Here is a 14014-nt window from a genome sequence, read left to right on the forward strand (position 1 = left end):
AAGGTTGAGCCCCACTGGACCTGGGGACAGCCGGTGTGCGTTAGCTTAGCCCGGGGTGTGAGGGGTGTGCATCCCTCCGGGGGAAAGCTCTTCTGGCCAGGTTGGCGATGCAACAGGAGAAGCCTCTAGCCCAGAGCCCGCTACCATATGTCCCCTCCCCACTAGAGAGAGAGAGGGAGACAGAGATAGCTAGAGATAGAGAGCTAGAGATATACATCTAGCAACACACACACACACACACACACACTATACACACACACACACACACACACACTATATATATATATGCCCTGTGCCCCTGCCTGAGCTGCTGGGCCCAGCTGAGTTTTTCCCAGGCTGTTATCATGCAGCTTCCTCCATGCTGTGTTTTTGCAGCCATGAATCAGCCCTGGCTAATCCCTCCATATGTGCTAGGAGGGGTACAGCACGACGTACAAAGGCGCACAGCCCCGTGCGCCAAACCACACCTAATGCCAGGGGCAGCTGGCACACCCTGGGCTGCCTGCCAGGGCTTGGGTGCTGCTGCCCCTCTGTTTGCCGAGGGCAAAGCATGGTTTGGGCAGGACCCCATGTGCAATAGCAATATGCAAACTTGGCAATGGCCACTTTGCAGCAGCTCACACCAGGAACCGGGGGGGGGCTTGCTCAGGCCTGCAGCAGCGGGCTAGCAGCCCCAGGGGCCAATGCTTAACACTGGAAGCACCAGGAACCGTGCCCCAGAGCATGTAACTGGGGTACCTCAGCACAGGAGGGGTTAATTTGGGCATCTCGGGGGTGCAGGCCTGTTGGCGGCAGGGCTGAAGCTGGCCAGGTTTGCCAAGGGCTGTCCATCTCCACCGTGGCAGGGATCCTGGCACGGCCCCAGCAGTGAGGGTGTTTGCAGGAGCTCCTGGCTGCAGGCGGGAGGAGTTTGCATGTGACTGGTGAGGTTTTCCTGGTGCCCCAGTCACCTATCCTAGTAGGTGCAGCCACCACCCCCCCCACTTCCAAAAACACTGGCCCTTCATGCTAACATTGCAAACAGAGCTAAACTCAGACTTTACAGCTCGCCTTGCTCCCTGGCAGCCTGGGCGGGTGCGTGGCGCAGGTGTCCATGATGGGCAGCAGCTGGGAACACTGAGGTTTGGGGGTCCTGGTCATGTTCCTGCATTTTTAGGGTGAGCAGGCAGCAAAGACCAAGCGCACTGAAAACTCACTGCATCATCCAGCCATGTGGCCTGCCTGTGCGTCATCCTCCTTTCCCCCACGGGAGCCCGAGGTGCAGATGGGTTAGGGGACTTGACCAAGGAGGTGCATGCAGCGGGGTTGCTGCCCAGCCAGGTGCTGGGCTGGAGGCTTCCTGTAGTCCTGCCCCCAAGCCTGGATGGTGGCTCCTGCTTGGAGCGAGAGCACAGTGGGGCTCAAGAAACACCCCGGGACCTGTTACAGGAGACTGAAGGGTGGGCACCAGTCTCTGCTCTGGTGGGCCCAGCTACTTCTCTGCTCCTGCCAGCCCATGGTCCCGGTTGCCGCAGCTTTTGGGATCAATCAGACCAGGAAACGCCTGCTGACTGGGGCTCATTTATTTCTCCTGTGGTTCAGTGCCAGCTTCCAGCCTCCCCCACACAGCCCCGGCTGTGCCCCTCCCCACGCTGGGTGCAGGGCAGAGGCAGCTGGGTGTGGGCATGCAGCGGGTGCATGCTACCACAGCCCTCGACCGTGCGGCTGTGGTGTCAGTCAGCCAGCAGCGAGTTGTACGTACAGCCCCGTGCGCGAGGGTAATGCAGCGGCTTCGAGCAGGGAGTGCGTCCCATGCACAGGCTGTTCCCGTGTGCCAGGCGCTTCCCCAAGATCAGGCCTGGGCTGGGGGGAGCCCATCAGCAGCTAAGGTGTGACCTTGGGGACTGATGGCAGCAGCCCCGTGGTCAGAGCCTTTCGGGGACTGGGGTGTCCTTGCTCCGACTGGCATCAGGGACACGGCTGCTGCCCCTGTGCCCAGAGCCTGCGGCCCTCCCGTCTAGCTGCCTGGTCCATGCAGGGGCACGAAGCCCAGACCGCCTGCACCAACGTGGTGCAAGCTCTGCAATGGCTGCACGTTGCGGGTGGGGGCTCTGGGAGTACTGGGAATACCCCCCCGTGCATGGGTCTCTCTGCACACAGCTGCTCCAAGCAGGATGCTGCTACAAGACTGGGCTTAGCAGCAGAGAAACAAAAGGCTGGCTCCGGGTGCCGAGAAGCTCGGCAATGCTGGCAGGAGGGTGCTGAGCCAGGGGCACAGGGGGAAGGAAAGCGCAACCGGGGGCATCGCAAGCCCCGGCACCATGCCCACAGGGCTGTGTGGAGCCGGGGGTCCGTGCTGCATTGACCCTCGCCAGGTGCTGTACATAGCAAAGGACCACTTTACAGTTTTCTAGGGTGCGCATCACCCTCGTGCTGTGCTAGCTCCGCTGCATGCCCCCTCCTCCAGCACCCTCACCGAGGCAGCGTCTCCTCCGCCTGACCATGCACAACGCTGGAGCCCATCACCTGGCTCTGCCTGGGGGTCCCAGACAGCAGTGCTCGAAGCGCGGAGGCTTTGGGAAGGGACAGGGTCCGGAAAGCACAGACAGCTCCAGCAACCCCCCGGTGCCCCCTCACCCAGGCCCTGCAGGCACCAGGCCGCTGTCCCTCCCTGAGCCCCCTGCGTCCGCTTTCCTGGGCAGTGGCACATGCCCGCAAGAAGCAGCACGGGGCCAGGCGGGCGAGCCCGTGGGCAGGCAGCGAGACGTGCCCGAACCCCCCCGCCCCGGTAACTGATACTGAGGCTCTGTACAAAAATAGACGGGTTCTCATTAGATTAGCAATATTAAATAAATAGCGAATAGAGTCTCTCAGGCGGGGCTCAGAGCTCGTCCCGCGGGTTGATGTTCAGTTCCCCCGTGCCCGGGTGCTCCTGGTCTAACTGTGCGATCACTTCGTCCGCCTGGATCCGCTCCTGCGGAGAAGGGAGAGGCAGCGTCAGTGCCAGCCTGCATCCTGGAGCCAGGCTGGGATGGTGAAAGATGCTTTAGATACGAGCCCAGGGCATGTCGGGAGGGACCTGGAAAGTATCACGATGCCCCTTATAAAGCCACAGTGCATCCACCTTTAAATACAGTGCCCAGCTCCTCAAAAGCGCTGTCTTCCTGTGCGGGTCTACGGGGACTCGTCCCTGGATGTTACATCCACCAGCCACGGGGCATCCTCCCAGAAGCAAAACCGCTTTGCAGCACTCGCTGCTGCCCCCGTCTTGGCTGGGGGGACCCTCGGGCATGCCCCTCTTATCCCTGCCCTTTCGCATCATGGGCACCATGCGTCTGCTGGCTTTAGAGAGCCCATGATGGGTGTGGGGCAGGAGAGACCTTGTGGGGAGCAGGAGGCACCAGAGCAGCCGGGGTCAGGGACCAACCTGGGTCCCAAACGAGGTGGGCAGAGGGGTGTTTCCCTGCCCGGGGGCCCAATGCCCAGACTCAGCATCCAGCTCCGACTTCCCCGCTCACCCGCAGAGCAGCGGTGACATTGCCAGGTGCTGGCCCATGTCATGGCTGCTAAGGCCGGGGGAGCCTTGTGCAACCTCCCTGTTTGCATTGCCTTGAAACCAGGCAGCTCCTGAACTATGGAGGAGCGTCTCACCACAGCCCCTGTGCAGGAGCTTGTCCTCCTTCCCCCGGTGGGGGAACAAGGTGCAAACTGGTTAGGGGACTTGCCCGTGGCCACGAAGAGAGTCTGTGGCAAGGATACAACCCAGTGCTAGGATGCAAAACTCCTGCATTTGTGGGGTTTCTGCTTGGACTGGGTTTGGTTGGGCATATCCTTTCATCTCTAACATGACGTCCTGAACTGCTCTGTGGTATCCGAGGCAGCTACAGGTGGGTCCCGCCGGCCTAGGGAACCAGCCGGGGTCTCCTGGGGAGCCCTTCTCTGTACCCATGAGGGTGCCAGGAGAGGCAGGAGTGCCTTTTCCCCGCCCTCCCCCGTGGGACGGGACTTACACAAGGCTGCATGCACTCACCAGCTCCCGGTACAGAGGGTCCAAGGTGAACCACAGTGCCACGGCGCAGCGCTGCCCTTTGGTGACGGCCCGCACGCCGTGCGGGTTCTCCCCGCCGGACGAGAAGCTGATCAAGCGCCCGCACCTGGGCTTGATTGAGGCCTGTGGGAAGCAACACAGAGGTGCACACTCCACGATGCACAGAGCCCCCGAGCAGCACGGAGACCAGCACCGCCCCACTGTGCCCGACCCCTTGCAAGCAGGCTCTGGAGGCAGATGGAGCTGCCAGGGCCCGGGCCCTGCGGGGAGACTTGCAGCTCAGGCAGCGATGGGACTCACCCCGGGTCTCCCTTTGCTCCCCTCCTCCAGCTGGGCCTGGCTGCGCTCCGACCCTTCCCACACAAGCCCTGGAGGAGGTGGGTGGGCGAACGTCCCCAGGGCCGGGGAGGTGCCTGGGGGGCTTGACTGGTGGAGGCGCAGGTGCCTTCAGGGCTGGGCAGAGGAACAGGCTCGCTGCGATCTTCCTTGCGGGCCGAGAAGCAATGCTATGCAGGCTGAACTTGGCCACGGTGGGGGAAAAGCTGAGGCTCTTTGGAAAACGGGACCCTCTCTAGACCAGCACTTCTCCACCAGGGACGTGCAGCAAGCCTGGGGTGCCGTGCCATGACAGGGGTACAAGCCTCTCCATGGGTTTCACAAGAGAAACCCCGAGGTTTCAAACGGGAATCCAGAGCATCAAACCCATCCTGCCCCGGCGCGGCCCCGCTGAGCTCTCTGCAAGAGAACTGCTCTGGTACTTTTCCATAGTCAAAAATTAAGCTGGCATTTGCCCCAGGGGGAGGCTGGAGTCTAAGTAACAAGGTTGAGAACCATTGCTCTGGAGCCGTGTACAGGCATACCTCGGTTTATTGCGCTTCGCTTTATTGCGTTTTGCAGATATTGCCTTTTTTTACAAATTGAAGGTTTGTGGCAACCTTGCGTCAAGCAAGTCTATCGGCGCCATTTTTCCATCGGTTCCATTTTTCCAACAGCATTTGCTCACTTCGCGTCTCTGTGTCACATTTTGGTAATTCTCGCAATATTTCAAACTTTTTCATTATTATTATATTTGTTATGGTGATCTGTGAACTTTTGAAAGAAGTTCTGCTGTGGGTAAAATGCTATCAAACAGCATCGCATGCTACAGAGAAATCTTTCGTGAAAGGAAGAGTCAATCGATGCGGCAAACTTCATTCTTGTCTTATTTTAAGAAATTGCCACAGTCACCCCAGCCTTCAGCAACCGCCACCCTGATCAGTCAGCAGCCATCAACATCGAGGCAAGACCCTCCGCCAGCAAAAAAATTACGACTCGCTGAAGGCTCAGGTGATGGTTAGCATTTTTTAGCAATAAAGTATTTTTTAATTAAGGTATGTACATTTTTTTAGACATAATGCTATTGCACACTTAATAGACTATAGTATAGTGTAAACATAACTGTTATATGCACTGGGAAACCAAAAAATTTGTGGAACTTGCTTTATTGCGATATTCGCTTTATAGCGGTGGTCTGGAACCGAACCCGCGATATCTCCGAGGTATGCCTGTGTTCGGGCCTTGCACTGCTCGAAGGCCAGGAGCAGAGGGTCCTGGATATTCAAAAGGACTTGCTGTAAGGTGGCTGGCGAGGGCGGGGGAGAATCACAGGCAACGAGGGCTGGCAGGGACCTCGGGGGGTCACATCTAGTCCAACCCCCTGCTCCAAGCAGGACCAGCCCCAACTGCATCATCCCAGCCAGGGCTTTGTCTTTAAAACCTCCAAGGATGGAGACTGTACCACCTCCCTGGGTAACCTGTTCCAGGGCTTCCCCAACCCTCCTAGTGAGAAAGTTTTTCCTAATCTCCAACCTCAACTTCCCTTGCTGCAGCTTGAGCCCATTGCTCCTTCTGTCATCTGCACCACTGAGACCAGCCCAGCTCCATCCTCCTTGCAGCCCCCCTGCAGGGAGGGGAAGGCTGCTATTCAATCCCCCTCGGTCTTCCCTTCTGCAGTGAGCCCAGGTCCCTCCGCATCTCCTCCCAAGTCCCGAGGAGGGGGGAGTGCAGCGGGCCAGACCCCTGCAGCCCCCCGAGCCCTGCGGCGACACGTTTCCAGAGGGCATCGCACAGCTCTGCGCAGAGCTGCCGCGCTGTGACTGCGCGTCTGGCCACGAGGGGCTGCGAGAGCTCAGTGAACCTGCAGCCCGGGAAGCATCGCGACCGGCTCGGGAAGGGGCGATCTTTAACCTTTGTGCCTCAGACCAACAGAGCCAAGACCAGAGGCTGCTACTGGAAAGCAGACCTGGATCTTGGGGGGACAGAGTCAGAGGAATATAGAAAAGACGGGTCAGCGGAGCCCCTGCTCAAGGCGGGATGGTCTTTGACTAACTCAGCCCAGCCACGTGTTTATCCAAGCTGCACTTTCAAAACATCAGGGGCAAGCGGGCCAAGAAACCGAGCATCTCTGCACCGCTTTTGAGCGAATACCGCAATAAAGCAAGTTACACAAATTTTTTGGTTTCCCAGTGCATATAACAGTTATGTTTACACTATACTGTAGTCTATTAAGTGTGCAATAGCATTATGTCTAAAAAAATGTACATACCTTAATTAAAAAATACTTTATTGCTAAAAAATGTTAACCATCATCGGGGCTACCGATGGCGATGCCTGCACTGGGCATTATGGAGAAGACAGGCCGTGCGGATGGTGATTCCCAGGGGACCGCGGCCCCCCTAGCCCGACACCAGCATCCTCAGGGAAGGCACGGGCATTGCACGGAAACAAAACCCGGCCAGCAGCTCGCAAACGCTATAGCCCAGAAAGTGCTGACTTACAGTAATGGTCTTGGCGTCCATCTCGGTGAAGATGAACTCCCCTCCCTCGAAATCTGCATTCATGTAGAGCAGGGCGCTAGGAGGAGACGAGGGCACGGTGAGGAGCCGTGATGGTGACGCGGGAAGCATGTCTGGCCGCCGGGTTCGACTCAGGCTCGTAATAGTTTAGGGCAGTGATGCTCAACCGGGGAACCCCAGCACCCTGGGGTGCCTTGAGACCCTTTGGAGGGTGCTGCACAGTGTCAGCACTGTGAGGTGTGCAAACTTAATTCACAAGATTAAACCGAGTATTGGGGTCTTTCTGTGTTTTTCGCAATAGAAAAAAGGTGCTCTACTATTTTTTGCAGGCAAAAAAGGAGTGAAAACGAAGAGCTGGCGTTGTCTGAAATGATTGAGAACGAGTGCTTTAGTGCCTCCGTTCTCTCCTGTCCTGCAAGGGTTGGGCGGTCTTTGCAGGGGGGAGACGTGCTGGGACTGGGGGTTGCTGGAGACCTGCTTCCTTTGGGTTGCATCTAAACCCACAAGGGACACATTTCCTTCCTCCCACCGGCCAATATCTTACGAGAAAGACCAGTCTCACGACCTGGGCACCATGGTGGGGGGTTGCGTCGGCTGCCTCAGGATAATCAGGTTCATCTGGGGATGTCACAAGGATGCTTGAAAGGACTGGGACATGTCAGTCAGGTGGGAAAGCCGGATTGCAAACACCCTCCATGCAGCGATCTCCTCCATCCAGGCACAACCCCTGGAGTGACTTGGTTTCCACAGTCAAAGGATGTGGAAATTGAATCTGAAAGCACGGGGGAGGAACACGATCTACCTGTGTGCATCCGCGTGGCGGGACCCTTCACACAATGTATGCCTGTGTTAAGATGTTTGTTTGCAGGACAGCTTTGGGTTTGTGGAGCCTGGCATCGGTCCCATGTTAGCTAGGCAAAAACCGGGAGGAAAGGCTATCTGTTTTCTAACCAGTGTCGTCACTCACTGGGGAACCTGTGGCAGCAATACCTGGAGAAGCGTCCCTGGAAGTTGCATCAGGTTGAGCAGCTCAGATCAGACAGAAGCAAGATTTGCACGATTAGCAAGATTTAAGCGAAGAGCAGTAAACATTTTCCACGTTTGCAAAGACCTCTGGGAAACAGCCCCCCCGCTTAGGGCTGTCTTGCGGGCGAGGCAGAGAGGTCGGTGCAATCTGTGCAAGAAGCCCATCCCTGGGCCCGTCCAGTCGCACCTGGCTGGGATGACGCCTTTTTGCCCACGCAGCTGCGGATGCCCGGCATGCCTACCTGTAGTCCCGGAAGGTGTAGGCTGGGGGCTCCTTCCAGCACTCGTTGGCCTCGGGGTCCAGCAGGCAGTTGTCAGCGTGGATGGGGTGGCTCAGGTCGTTCCGCTTCTCCTGCTGGCCTAGGCAGGACCGTGGGGACAGGAGGAGAGGAGAGGAGGATGGGTGGGATGAGATGGGACATTTCCCGAGACCCCTCACCCGCTCTGGCCGTCAGCTGGAACCAAAGGCGATGGGAGAAAAGGGGAAAATCTGGGCTGGAGGCTTAAGATACTCAGTAGAGGATACGGGGTTGTATCCTGTTCCTGTAAAGCAGGGGTCTGCAACCTATGGCCTGCAGAGAGATATCACCTGGCTCAGCAAGCACAAGCCTGCCCTCGGGGGTCACGCAGACGAGCTGGGCAGGCCGGAGGGGACTGGCACAGCCCACAGCCGAGCTATGAGACCCGGGCGGCCTGCAGCTGGCGAGCAGGGAGCAAGGGGAAAATTGCTCCCCCGTCCCCGGTTCTTCTGCCCACTCCAGTCTCGCCATCCAGCCTCCCTCCTTTTGAGATGGGATACGAAGCTGAGGTTTGCCCCTTGGCCATTGCCCCTTCCTCAGGAACTGGAAAGCTCCGTGCACCAAAGGTGTTTGAATGGTGACCGGGTGGGGCTGGGCGTGGGTGCATTAACCTGGCCTGCCCTTCGTGAAAGATGCATTAGAGGTGAGGCGCACAAATCCAGCCTGCTCTTCGTGGAGGGTTGCTGACCCCCGCTCTGAAGCACCTGCTACCTGCCGTGGCCGGAGACACGGTTGCGCCAAGGGACCCGTGGGCCCACGCCCACCGAGAAAACTACAAGCCTCCCCTAATTAAGGAGTGTGACAACTAATGATGGGGGGACGACAAATGAGGACGAGGGGGAGGAGATGCTCCAGGGCCCTCCCGGGTGCAGACGAGCTGCCGTCGCCCCGAGCACGTTGGGCTGGACTCTGCCCTTCTCCCCGGAGTGCGTCGCCCCGTACCGGGCAGCGCGGTGCGGCACACCATGTGGGTGTAGGAGAAGTAGAGCGTGGAGTTGAGCTGGAAGTAGGACTCCACGATGCGGCGCGCCCTCTCGCTGACGTCGTACAGCAGGCGGGCGCTCTGCATGGGCACGCGTCCCTCGAAGCCGTGCTGCGGGGAAACCGAGGCGCGCGGTGAGCGAGCCGGTGGGCTGGCGGGGGGGGGGGGGGGGGGGGGGGGCGGCGCTCACGGCACCTGGCGTGACGCACCTTGAGAGCCTTAAGGACGGTGGCACCTTCGAACTTCTCGCTGGGGGTGTGAGGCGAGGTCTTCCCGCGGTAGCCGTCGCCAGCCATCACGATGCCCTGCAGACAAGGGTGAGGGGGATGAAACAGCCCCAACAGGAGCCATCTGCATCACTGCTCTCCCCCTCCTCAAATGCCCCCACATCACGAACGACGCTGATGGTGCCCGATGGGCTCAGCTATCATCGCTGGCGGGCTGCCGCCTCTTTACCTCCTGGCATCTGCTAGCGCCGGGTTAGAGATGCCAAGGGAAACCCCTCTGGCTGCCATGTCTACCATCCAGGGATGTATCTAGTCCTGCTCTGGACCTGGCTCAGCTTCTCCTACCTCCTGTGGCGATGAGTTCCACCAGTTAACACGTTGCTTAAAAAAAAATCTCATTTCTCTTGCTAGTTTGAAACCTTCCTGAACTCAGCCTGGGCTGTGGTATCTGAGATTTGGTGGTCCCCTAGTCCCTTTGCCAAGACATACAGCACGAAAAAAAAAATCCAGGTGGCGGGGGTGCATCTGCCCCTGCACGATGGTGGTGGACAACGTGCTGGGCCCCCCACCGCAGCAAGGTGTCCTGGGCAGGGACACAGGCTGGCGCAGCTGCGGTCTGAACGGCAACCACGTCGGTGTCCAAGCTCTGCGCTGGGCAGCTGCGAGCCACCACCGCGCGTGCCAGCGCATGCGGACCCCTGCACCACGCGGAGGCAGGGGCACGGTGCCTTGGCCCAGGGGCAGGGTACTGGGGTGGAAGCCCTCTGGGCCTGGGGGTCATCCCTGTTCCCCGGACTCCCGGCTACTCACGGTGGCCACTCGGTGGAGCTCGCGGCACTCCTCCTCGGACAGGACGCCGTCCAGCAGCACGCGCTGGATGCCGTTGAGCTGCGTGGAGTTGTAGACGAGCTTCACGTGGCCGTAGAGCAGAGGCCCCCCTGCCGGGACAAAAACAGCCCCCTGAGCACACAGCTGCAGTCACCCCGGCGCGCGTCCACGGCTTGCCCGCCGTGCAAGGCGCAGCAGGATCAGGCCGGGGGTCAGCCACGCCGACGGAGGCCGTGGAAACCCAGCGAGGGTCTCCACATTTTCCACTATCTCATGCGGCCCCCGCGTTCCCCGGCTCTGTGAACGGTGGCCAACGTAAACCGATTTTATAGCCGACCCCGAAATGTCCCCCCGCCCGCATCTGGTGGGAGCCTCCCCGGGCCTGGCTCCCAGCCCCGGGCTCTCGAATCGCCGTCGGCGTGGTCGGTGCTCGCGTGCAGGGCGCTGCGCGGATTCGCCCCGTGGGCTCTCGGCGGGGGGAAGGGGTCCTGGGACCCCGACGCTGCAAAGCCGGCCCCTTCCCCTGCCCCGGGAGACCCTAAGAGCTGCCATTGGAGCCAGGTCCGTCTTCCCCAGTCTCCCGTTACAGAGAGCAGAGGCTGACAGGGAGGGAGCAGGGTTTCCCTCTTCCTCTCCCCCTTGCAGCCTCCAGCAATTAAAGTCTGACTCAGGGGCCGTGCCCCGCACTCAAGGGATCAGCCTTTTTTTGTGGGCAATGGCCAGGCTTTCCCTCCTCCTCTGATCTGCTCTGCCCTGCTGCTGAAGGCTTTTTAAAGACTTTTTGGGGCTGGAACCAGTTTTTCAAGTCCAGGATACTTTTTTTGCCCAAAACTGTCCGCTCCAGCCCTTGTCCTTTGGTCCCGGTGCTCTAGAGCAGGCCACGGGGAAGAAGTGGGAGAGACAAGGGCATCACCTGGGTTGCTTTTCCCCCGGTTCTGCTGGGACCTAGGCAGAGAGGTGAATTTTTTGCATGCTGAGCCAGGACCTGATAAGCATCCCTGGCCTCACGCGTGCTCGAGGGGTGATGCCACACTCGTCCCAGCAGCAAAGCAGAGCGCTGAAACCCAGCGGGACACCGCGCCAGAAACTCAATCCAGATGTTTGCTCGGGGAGGAAGGTAAAATGCTTTTAAATCCTGGGAAATGCGCCTGCTGTTACAAAGCTGCAGTAAAGAGGAGGAAGCAGCGCTGCGGCAGAGCGTCTCTCTTCAGCCTTTGCGTGTGTGTCGACGGCAGCTCGTTTCCGGCCTTGGAAGCGTCCGCGGCCAGAGGACATAGGATACTGTGCGAGGAGCTCACTGCTCGCCCACGGGATGGTCTGCAAAGGTGATTTAGGTGTCTGGAGGGGGATGACCTCCCTCATGGTGGGCGTTGTTGCTTGGCAATATCCATAGTGAATGCAGATGTGTCAGGAAGGCAGCCCACGGTCCAGAGCTCGTGCACCCCAGGCACTTTCATACAAGCATAAGACCTGCCATGGGTCAGACCCATCCTGCCCAGGTCCCCTGTGTCACGCGGAGGCTGGAAGGGGGCGCAAAGTGGGTACGACCAAGGTCTTTTCCCTGTTCCTCTCTCCCTTGCAGCCTCCAGCATTTATGGTCCAGGAAGCTGCAATTCAGTGGCTGTATCCCGCATTTCCACGCTTGGAAACCCGCATCCTTGCATTGCACTTTGGGGTGAGCTTGGCCAGGCCCCGATGACAGCTCCAGCAGTGGGGGAGCCCCGCTGAAAGGCCTCGCCAGCGCCAATGACACCTTGGCCTCTGCGGCACGCCGGGGCTCAGGTCGCTCAGGAAGGGAGATGCTCCAAGAACCGAGGCCACGTGTATACCAGGACAGGCCAGACGGGCCGCAGGGGCACGGGTGTTTGCTCTGGCTAAATCGAGATGCCGCCAAGGGCCAGATTCTGATGTGAGGTGGAAATCAGGAGCCAGGGCGATTTGGACTGGGCTCAACCAGTGCAAATCATGCCGAGCCAGCCCAAAAGCATCCTCTGGGGGGACCTGCAAGACCAACACAAGCCCCCGTTGCCCCAATTCTGGGGGGCGAACGTGCAATCGGGGACAACGGGACTGCGGATGCATTTGGTTCACACCGGAGGAAAGGGGCTGGGGGGGAGAGAGGGCAGCTAGGAAACCTCAAAGCCTCACCGTTCCCGCTGTCCCTGGCCGGATGACCCTGGGGAACAGGGAAAGCATTGATCCCATTAGGAGAGGAAGGGTGTTGGGACCATGCTCAGGGGATGGACGGTGCTAGGCAGAGGTAGGGAGGGGGCACGCTGGATCAGCTCAACCCCCGAACACACGCTGAATCCTGGCAGAGACAACACAGCCATGTAGTAAGCTAACAAGCATGCCCGAAGCTGGGAGGGGGACTCGGCGTGCACCTAGCACAGCTCCAGGGTGGACCTATCCATCCCTCCTGTCTGGCCAGGCCAGAGGCAGGGGGCAGGGGGTCGGCTGTGCTTCCTCCTGGGGCATTTCAGACCTGCCTTGCAGACCGGCGGGGAGCTCGGCGGCTCCCGGACGTGGGCAAACTCACCCTCCCGCAGCTCTCGGTCCATCTTGGGAGCTGGCTTCTTGCCCATCACCAGCCTGGGACCCTCGTCCGGCTTGCTGCTGACGCTGGAGGGGACGCTGCGCGACAAAAGGGACGCCGGTGAGTTCCCTGTGGGTCTCAGGAAATGTTGGGGAAGCAGCTTGGGGAAGGGGTCAGGGACTCGGCTCTTTGCACAGATTTGGGCCCCTCCATCCGTGAAACATGAACAATGAGGCATCCCTCCCGGATGGATGAGGGTGTGCTGATGTTAGCAGGGAGCTTGGGGAAGAGACCATAAAGACGCCCACCCGTACGTAGTGCCTGCAATGGGGTGGTGGAGGTCAGTGGGGCAGAGGCAGCGGACAGACCTGGTCGCAGCCCCCCGCAGCCCCCGCTGCAGGACACCATCCTCGTGCACCCAAAAGCTCATAAAACAAGGTGGGGAGGGGTGTGCGGCTCACCTGTGCTCATCCTGCCGGGCCCCGTACCGGTTCCAGTAGTTCTGCAACGAGAGGGAGAGGCTGGGGTCTTGGAGGGAAGGAGCAGAGCAGACGGAGGAGCTCGTTTCAGGGGAAGAAATGAAAGGTTTGGGTTTCTCTGGCTCCCGGGAACATATGGGGATGCCCCGTCCTAGTGCGCAGGCTGTCCTTTGATTGCAAGGTTAGCGCTGGCTTGCACATGCTCATTCGCACACACGCGCACACCTTCCTCCACCCAAGCAGGCTGAAGCAGGGGTCCTGTTGCTTGAGCTTCCACTTTCTGGGGTTGAAACACATTAGGTTCAGGGTCCAGACTCATCTCAGACCACGGGCTGAGTACCAGCTGCCTGGCTGGGAACCAGAACAAATCCAGGGTGCTCAGAGGTGAGTGCTTCCCCCCAAAAATGCATCCCGATTTCCCACTCTGTCACTTAGCCTCTTCCTGCCTCAGCTCCCATCTCCAGCCTGCAGCAACAGGGGCTCTGCAGTGAAGACACACTCATCAGCACTGCCGTGCCTATAAGGACACCTTGATTCAAGCTGGGATTGCTCGGTTAAGGCACCCTGCTCCCCCTGCATTGCCTGGCCTTGCTGATGGGAACAGGAGACCTGAATGACACCACCGGTGACAAGCACTCGTGGTAGGGGGGTCCCTGCTGTTACCGGCTCCGTGTAGAGGAATCCCAGGCCCGCTGCACCCATCTTTAGCAGGTGAGACTCCAGCCTGTGACATCTCAGAAACGTTGCAGCCTCCTGAAAGGATAAAGAAGAGAAGG

General features: G+C 59.4%; 1 protein-coding gene across 2 annotated transcripts in view; it reads right to left on the reverse strand.

Annotated features, from left to right (window-relative positions):
* Positions 1–1546: 1546 nt before the first annotated feature.
* The window catches only part of P3H2 (prolyl 3-hydroxylase 2), a 94279-nt gene continuing 81811 nt past the window's right edge, over positions 1547–14014 (reverse strand). The window contains exons 6-15 of one of the 2 annotated variants that reach the window (XM_090055339.1): positions 13902–13991; positions 13221–13261; positions 12763–12857; positions 10206–10333; positions 9378–9473; positions 9129–9279; positions 8130–8247; positions 6844–6919; positions 4010–4150; positions 1547–2953 (exon numbers count right to left, since the gene is read on the reverse strand). In XM_090055339.1, the coding sequence (XP_089911465.1) occupies positions 2861–2953; positions 4010–4150; positions 6844–6919; positions 8130–8247; positions 9129–9279; positions 9378–9473; positions 10206–10333; positions 12763–12857; positions 13221–13261; positions 13902–13991 (1029 nt within the window). In that variant the 3' untranslated portion in view covers positions 1547–2860. Of the gene's footprint in view, positions 2954–4009; positions 4151–4327; positions 4763–6843; positions 6920–8129; positions 8248–9128; positions 9280–9377; positions 9474–10205; positions 10334–12762; positions 12858–13220; positions 13262–13901; positions 13992–14014 lie in introns of those variants that run through there. The other variant, XR_016443285.1, reaches the window with a different exon arrangement.

This window comes from Crocodylus siamensis, chromosome 6, assembly GCF_052110815.1.
Source record: "Crocodylus siamensis isolate JL-2025a chromosome 6, ASM5211081v1, whole genome shotgun sequence".
NCBI classification, from domain to species: Eukaryota; Metazoa; Chordata; order Crocodylia; family Crocodylidae; genus Crocodylus; species Crocodylus siamensis.